Source organism: Nuphar pumila, chromosome 1 (genome assembly GCF_984573655.1).
Source record: "Nuphar pumila chromosome 1, dmNupPumi1.hap1.1, whole genome shotgun sequence".
Lineage (NCBI taxonomy): Eukaryota > Viridiplantae > Streptophyta > Magnoliopsida > Nymphaeales > Nymphaeaceae > Nuphar > Nuphar pumila.
In genome coordinates this window covers 178,728,553-178,736,592 of record NC_143249.1, presented here as the reverse complement: position 1 = coordinate 178,736,592, position 8,040 = coordinate 178,728,553, and the positions used below count along the sequence as shown (strand labels likewise).

At 38.6% G+C, this 8,040-nt stretch overlaps 1 protein-coding gene across 1 annotated transcript; it reads right to left on the bottom strand.

Annotated features, from left to right (window-relative positions):
* Positions 1-640: 640 nt before the first annotated feature.
* LOC149851455 (ACT domain-containing protein ACR6-like) lies at positions 641-6,050 on the bottom strand. Its single transcript, XM_090015198.1, has 7 exons — positions 5,821-6,050; positions 5,194-5,239; positions 4,950-5,064; positions 4,755-4,822; positions 2,266-2,862; positions 1,404-1,508; positions 641-1,326 (listed from the first exon to the last, which is right to left on the bottom strand). The coding sequence occupies exons 1-7, from the start codon at positions 5,865-5,867 to the stop codon at positions 982-984; spliced, it is 1,323 nt and encodes a 440-aa protein (XP_089871324.1). The 5' UTR covers positions 5,868-6,050; the 3' UTR covers positions 641-981.
* Positions 6,051-8,040: the final 1,990 nt, after the last annotated feature.

Genomic DNA, 8,040 nt, shown 5'->3' with positions numbered 1-8,040 from the left:
TTTCTCAAATGAGGAAAAGAACCTTGGCAATATATTCTTTTTTTTTTAAGCAAGCCCTAAAATGCCAAATGAACAAGGCTGAAAAACATTAACTAAATGAGCAGTTTCTATGATAGTGGGATTCCTTAGGAGTTTTTAACATGAAGTCGTCACCCTTTTACTAGTTTTCACGTTTGTTCATTCGAAGAAAGATGATGGCTGACCAACAGAAATAAATGTCAGTTTCTATGGCACTTTTTATTTCTCATGAGATTTCACATGAAGTCCACCTTTTTACCAATTTTATTCTTATGCTTCCCCGCTGAAAGAAATTTGATGGGAGTGGAAAATTTTGGTCATGCATTAACAGAATGATTAGATTTTGCCCACTTTCATTCTACACTTGCTCCTGAGACTAGTTAACCAGTTGGGTTCATGGAACAAGAACGCTCAACTCCATCTTGCTCCAACTAGGACAGTTCTCTGTTGTCCATACGGTGCTTCTTATTGTATCATGTCCTCGTAGTGTGCCTTTCACAGTTGTATCTTGATTCCAAACCATCCTTTTGGATTTTTGCTTCCGATTGACATTATTGCTACATATTACTAGTGTTGACCATTTGATGCGCACAAAAACACGACGCATGAAAACAGAGCTGAATTTCTTAAAAGTGAAAGTTGTATAATTACATTAAAGTATGCACATATTCTGTTTAGTCTCTGTACACTGTTTAAACGACACTTTGTACATGAAGTATTTGCAGACCTAAAGAGGCATGTATGTAGTTATATACGTACATGTTTATAAATGCATATATACATGTCATAGTGTCCTCTGGTTGTAATCTATATTCAATCATGCGTTAATCTATATAGTGCACTGTGGGAAATATTACACCACATCCCTGACTACCTTTCTGTTGCCTCTTTGATATTTACCTTTTCTGTTTGGATTTTAAGAGTATATCAGCTGTTTTGGAGGGTTTTTGCTGTCTGAGAACTTCATGAGCATGATCTTATCAATCTGAAATTATGAAATGATCGAGCCTTGAAGAGGTTCCCAAAGAGGAATCCAGTGATTGTCTCTTGGGCTGGAGTATTTGGAGGGAGAGCAGAGCTGTGCTTCACCCTCAAAACCATTTTGCCGAGCTGATGGCGTATTGATTCTATGGTCTTGCTATCAACAGGATTACCAGAGACATCTCGGACATAGAAGGTGTCCATTGCTTTGCAGTCTTTGGTTGTGATCTCTGCTCTTGTGATGCATAAGCTGTTCTCGCGGAATATTCTTGTAACATCAGAAAGAAGCCCCACCCTGTCATCTGTGCTCAATTCTAGTCTCAATCCCTGCACATCCAGAGGGAGATTCAGTAAGAGGAAGTTGATCAGTTGGTCTGAGAGTCAGGTTTTGGGACAATATGTACCTCTGATGCTCTCCTCTCGATTGCTGCTTCCAGACACTGAATCACTCGTTGTCTTTCGGCTTCAGAGCTGATAGGAAAGCCATCAACATGTCTGATAAAGTATTCCTGCAAATCAAGCACGAAGCATCATCAGGAGAAACCGAGAATGAGCAGGCTGAAAGTCAGAGCACCATCATGGCTTCTCCGATTGATTAAACATTCTGGTACCCAGTTATCTGTCCATACATCAAATTCAAATAGGACATTTGACAAAGATGGAAAAATGATCAACCGGATGATTATATTGGGAACACAAAGGATAAGAGTTCAGGTTTAATTTTTGTTTCTCAATTCTCAGAATTCTGTTATCATGAAAACTGAAGGATAATGAAACAGATCAGTTTAAGTTTGTCCAGCTGTAGCTTCATTATGCGACTGTTTCCTCACTACGTTGCAGTCAATATATATATATAAAGTAAAGGGTAGGTTATGAAATATGCTAAATGATACGTGTTGGGGTCGATTCACGAGGAATCCACACCCGGATAATGTGTTTTCGATGAAAAAATTATATTTGGAGCTTTTTTAACCAGTAGTTGATTTTGGATCGTTGATTTTTTTAACCTTATAAAAACTCACCCGTGTTGGAATCGAATACTTAAAGAGTTTATCCCTATAAAATCAAGTACATAAATCACATCTGTAAAGTCAGAATTTAAAAATAAAACGAAAAAACCTGAAAAACCCATTTTGCAGGTCCTACCCATTACTCTCTCTCTCTCTCTCTCTCTCTATATATATATATATATATATATATATATATATATAAAGAAAGGAGTAAAAAATTCTAGTTCTATATTATGTGCAACAATCAAAAGTATACCTGATAAGCTTCCATCCGCTTTGTATCAACTCTTCCATGAAACACTACATATTGCATGTCAGTTAGAGTGCAAACAGTGTCAAAGAGAAGCTTGGGCCGGTCCTTGGACCGGATTGTGATGACTGAATAGTCTTTTTCGAAACAGTCAATAAGAGTGACTTGAGGCCTGAGCATGGCATCCTCAGCCCTGGCTTTCTCAGTTCGTTCATAGTCTCTGTCTTCATACATCATTTGGTGCAACCTTCTCTGCCTGTGTGTGACCTCGAATGAGACTGTAGTTTTGGCTGTCCTCAAGCCGTTGCTCCCTTTCAGAACATTGCAGAGAAGCTCCTTGATCAATGAAAGCCTCTTGGGATTTTCGATGGCAGCGCCAGTAGATGCATCTGTGACATGGACCACTGCTGCTGCCCTGTCATTGTGGGTCCACACTTCAGCTTCAACAACATTGCATTTTAGGCTTGTAAGCACAGCGCATACTTCAGAAAGCAGACCAGGTCGGTCTGCACCTATTAATTCAATTGAAGTGTGCTCCATTGAAGCCATGACACCAACTGATCTTGTCAAGGGTGGCAGGAAACTTGCATCTGTTTCAAGAGACTGCAACATTCCGCAAAAATTTAAGCCACAAAATCAGGTATTTTGCATGCACTAATACAAAATAAGAGCAAATACTAGGTCACATTATGACATTAATAATCTTCATGGCATTCTGCATGCTGGGAATATCAATGTTGTCAGATTCGTATGGGCCCTCGAATCGTTGGGTCAACCATTCAATTCACCTCTGAATCAAACTGAATCAGCCAACTTTTAACCAGCAGTTGACACATGTCACAAAGATATTAAACTAATATTAAGAAATATTTAAAAATCTATTTTAAACATTTTTATGATTTATTTGAAGAAAATCTGAATTGGGTCATTTTTGTATGGATTTTCTGCATATCGGCTGATTCAGACAGATACTGACAACACTGGGTAATATAAAAATAGGGTAAATATTGGCTACTAATAATGAAGGTATGAAACTAATGAGTAGAAATCACTTATCAAATGTTATGGATGTGATCTACACAGTTTGTTGAGTAAGAAACTTGTTTTGAATTATGTGATTATGATAAGTAATTGGGTTTTTAAAAGGGGTCTAAAAATCAACTACCCACAATGTGTCAAAATTTCATAACTCAAAAGAAAGCTGGATTCAAAGTTGGATCCTTGACAAACAAACTATGCTGAACACATCTGCATGGTTAGATTGAGTCTATACAACTTTGCACCTATCATTTCTAGCAAATTTGTTTCCTACCTTCATTGGTAGCCAATATTTACCCTATAAAATAACAGCAAATACGTCATATTTGTTATGGAAAAAAGAAAACTAGGTCATATTAATAACCTTTATGGGGATTGGGAGTATGGACTGGACAGACATGTGAATTGTGTACGTAGCGCACTTCTGGTGTTCGGTTTGTTCTGACCATACAGATGTATTTGACATGGTCGATTTGATAGAGTTGACACTTGGCTGGTGTTTTTTGATAAAAAAAAATATAATTTTTGAGCCTTAGATATTTATGAAAATTTTGGACCTTTGTTTTTTTAAAACTTGAAAAACCTACCTATGCGTAAGAATTGCACCATCCAAAATTAAACATGAAGATCACATCTACATGGTCATACTAAAGAAAAAAAAAACGGAAACTTAGTAAACACCTGCACCCTTTTACCTTCAGTCCAGGGTAGGTCATATTAGTAACCTTCATGGTTTTCTTTATATTTTGCAGACAAGAAGGGGACACCACCACCTAATTTCAACAAACTTTCCCCGGGGTAGGAAAAGAAAACAGTCAACTCACATAGTTTATTCAGATCTATTTTGGGTAAACCAACTTAACAAAAAAAATATTATTCTTGACAAATGTCTGTTAGGGCTTGAGAATAAATTATAGTCTTATTGGCCTCCACTGTTCAGAAGGAGTTCAAATCTTAGTAACTTGGGGAAGAAAGCAAGCCTGGCACATCTTGCCTTATTTATTTTATCTATTCTTGAAAGTTGAAACCAGCAAACTGCAAGGTTGAATTTATTAAAAGAAAGGAACAGTGCCACTTTATTCTCATTAATATTATATAAACTAACAAGCGTGAAAAAAAGGAACTGTAGTCAATAGGCAAGTACAAGAATTATGATAAGATTAGATGGATAGACAAGAAAGGAGCCATATACGTACCACTAGATAATTATATTAAACTTGTGAAAAACATACTGCTACACTGGCAAAAGCTGAAGAGGAGAAATTTAAGGTCACGTGAACCTTTCTGTTTTTTTAAATGTTATTTTGATCTTCTCCGTGCTTTATTTATTCTGTTTTGTTTTTAAAAATTGAATATAGAAATTTAAAACATACCCCCCCCCCAAAAAAAAAAAAATACAAAATAAAAGAGGACAAAACTTAAGAAGCAGAGCATAACAGAGTGATAAGTTCTCTCACCTTCCGAATATAATCAATAATCTTTTCGTCCCTGAGCTTTTCACCATCTTGGTCTGTCACATTAAAAACTAAAACCACCGAAAAATACAAGAAAAAATAAAACATCAGAACAAAAAACTCAAGCAAATAGTGATCAAAATAAAATTTTCTCTGCAAAGTCTGAAAAAATAACATAAGCTTTGGTTGAACGCATACCATCCATGAACCATCCTCCATCAGAAGAGATATAAGCTTTTGTGATGATGAGGTTAAGATCGGAAAGAATCTGAACCACTTCCAGAAGAATCCCCTGTTTATTAACACTATCAACCTATTCCAAGAAAGGGAGAAGGGTCCACTCAGCACTAAAAGAAACACAAAACTTCTTGAAATCTGAAGTTCATGATAAATTTTCATAAAAAAAAAAACTGCAGTTCATGATAAAAGTAGGAAGATTTACCTGAATTACTGTTGCACTCTCGCAAGAGTCATTATCAATCACAACCCTGAAAAAAGTTAAGAGAAGAAGGAAAAACAAAAAAAGAGGGTTCGAATTAGGAAGTAGAGGAAAAGAAATTCAAATCAAAGGAAGGAAAATCAACAGCCCGTTTAGGTAAAAAAAAGAAAAAGAAAAAGAAAACAGATTCAGTTTGAAAAGAGAAGAGAAGTTTAGCAGAAGTGGGACTTCTTAATTGTGTTCTTCCGTTGGGATTAAAGAACACAAAAAGAGATCAACACACACAAAAAAATTAAGCAGCATCCCCAACTCAAAAAAGGAAAGTAACCAATTTAAGAAAACCCCAATCTAAAAGAAGAAAAAAATCATGTAAGACACCAAGCAGGTTATGAAAACAAAAACCAACACAAAAAAGGTGAAAAAACAGAATCCAAAAGAAGAAGAAGAAGAAGAAGAAAAGGATGGAAACAAGTAACAGCAGATAAGTTGCAGGAAGGATATAAAATAAACAAGAAAAAACCTTGTAGCCAAATACGATATATAAAAAAAAACCAACAAAAAGAGAAGAATACAGTACCAGAAAAACCAACAAAAAAAAAAGAGCAACAAAAACATTGGTAGCAATCCTACCTTGGTGGGTTCATCCTTCTGACGAGTCTCTCATACACATCATCCATCTCCAGTGACCAACAAAACAAAGAAAAACAGACAGTGGGAAAATACAGTCGAATTTCCCACACTTCTCCAAGTAACACAAGAAACCCTAAAAAGCAAATTTAGGAAAGAAGTTCCTCCCAACTCCTTGGCCCTTTACCCACTTCAAACTCGAACCTGTTTACACTTCAAACTCGAACCTGTTTACAGGCTTCTTTCTAAGATTGAATTGGATATTTGTGCCTGCAACTCGGTCAGCCTGCCCGAGGTGACGTGTCATCACACCATTTGATGGTGGTTTGGTCATGGGCAGTGCCTTTATTGCCCTTATCTCTTCCCTCCTGCTTTAACTCCCAAGTACTAAGCGCGTGTCCGGAGAGTGTAGGGTGATTTTGAATTTTGTTGCCTGTTTTATTCTATTGCTCAATTCTCTCTCTCCTCACCAAGGATGGCAAGTATCCGTACTCTCAGCCACGTCATCAGTGGGGGCCAAGAACGGTCGGCCCTACTGGAACATTGCCACGTGGAACGTACAGTTGGTGCCGTCTCGCCGGTTTTTCGGAGGCATCCCCGGCATGACCCACCGGTTCTCCGGGCCATCCCCATGAGACACCCATGATGACCTGACCTGATCTGACCTGACCTCTCTCTTTCTCTCTCTAAAAAATGGTATCTTGACGAAATTTATTGTTTGAAAAACAAGTCATATGCTCATATGTTGCCACGTGGAAAGTATCCTCCATCTTTTGCATAACTGCAATAGGTTCGACCAAAAAAGTATGATTTTTTAATGCATTCGAATATTTATGAGATTTCTGAGCCATGATTTACAAGCCTTAAAAGATTCATTTATGAATTATAATTTTTCTTTTTGAAAGGCAAGTTGGGGTTAGGCGTACCCAAAACAACAGCCACAAAATATGGCAGAGGGATTCAATCCTGGGCCTTCAGCTTGACACTGGACCCAGCTTACCACATGGGATACCACCTCGGTGGTATACTTATGCATTATAATTGACCGAACCGAGATCCAGTCCACATAAAACCGTGCATGCAGATTACATTAGTATAATTAAATTAAAAAATAAAACAAAAAACCCCACAAAAATCTTAGTTCATACTCTGATAAACATATTCTAATGAGTAGAATATATACACCTAGGGGTGGCAATCGTGTCGGGTTGGCGGGTCGACCCGACGGGTTCAGCATACCTCAACCCGAACCCGACCTGTTTATTAAACGGGTCGGCTGTGGCAAACACGAACCCGACCCGTTTAATAAACGGGTAACTCGACATGACCCGCCAACCCATTTAATAAATGGGTTGGGTCGGGTAAACGGGTTCTCAGGTTCGCGGGTCAGGTTGGCGGGTGGGGTTGACGGGTTGTCGGGTCGACCGGCTGGCGGGTTGACCCACCCGCCTAACCCGGGTCAGCCGGGTTGGCGGGTTGGCATACCCCCAACCCGAACCCGACCTGTTTAATAAATGGGTTACGCGGGTCGACCCGTTTATTAAACAGGTTGGCTTAAGCCCAACCCGAACCTGCCTAAGAGGCGGGTTGGCGGGTCGTGTCAGGTTTTGCCACCCCTATATAGACAGTGGGATAAGAACTTGCAACCTCCCAATATATGGTGAGGAATCGTTCCTCGGTCACATGCTGCCTGTTTGGCTTGCAGGGTTGTTAGTGTGTGGGGTATCACTTTCTTGTCCAAAGAACAACTACATTCCTTGAATCCGGACCTCATGGCGGATATACTCTGGCATCCGATACACCATTTTGACTCCGGTTCCGTATCCTTTTATTATTATTATTATTATTTTTGAAAGGCAAGCTAAGGTTAAGCGGACCGCCAGCGTTAGGCAGACCGTCAGCGGTTATACAACCATACCATTGGGATTTGAACTTGTTACGTCCCAACACAAGGTGACTTGCACTCACTGCTCTTACCAAACCCACCCGTTGGTTCTGTAATCTCTTATATATTAATTATATTGAAAACTTCACAAAAATGATCGTATCGCAGCCATATCCATGTAACATACTTTTTTTCCCAATACCAATGAGGATAACCTTATTCTTTGCTTTTCATTTTTATCCAAAAAAGTGAGGACCTGAGAGGAGATACTTTTCCCCTTTTGCAGAGATGTCAATGGATCAAATTTTTACCCAATATCTGACTGAATCTGGATCCGT

Bases quoted from the DNA above. Each gene is read 5' to 3' on its own strand.
- LOC149851455 (XM_090015198.1), bottom strand. From the start codon at position 5,867: ATGGATGATGTGTATGAGAGACTCGTCAGAAGGATGAACCCACCAAG. The intron at 5,240-5,820 runs GTAGGATTGCTA...AACTTTTTTCAG, and splicing joins AGAAGGATGAACCCACCAAG to GGTTGTGATTGATAATGACT. The intron at 2,863-4,754 runs GTGAGAGAACTT...GGAATGTTGCAG, and splicing joins TTATTGATTATATTCGGAAG to TCTCTTGAAACAGATGCAAG.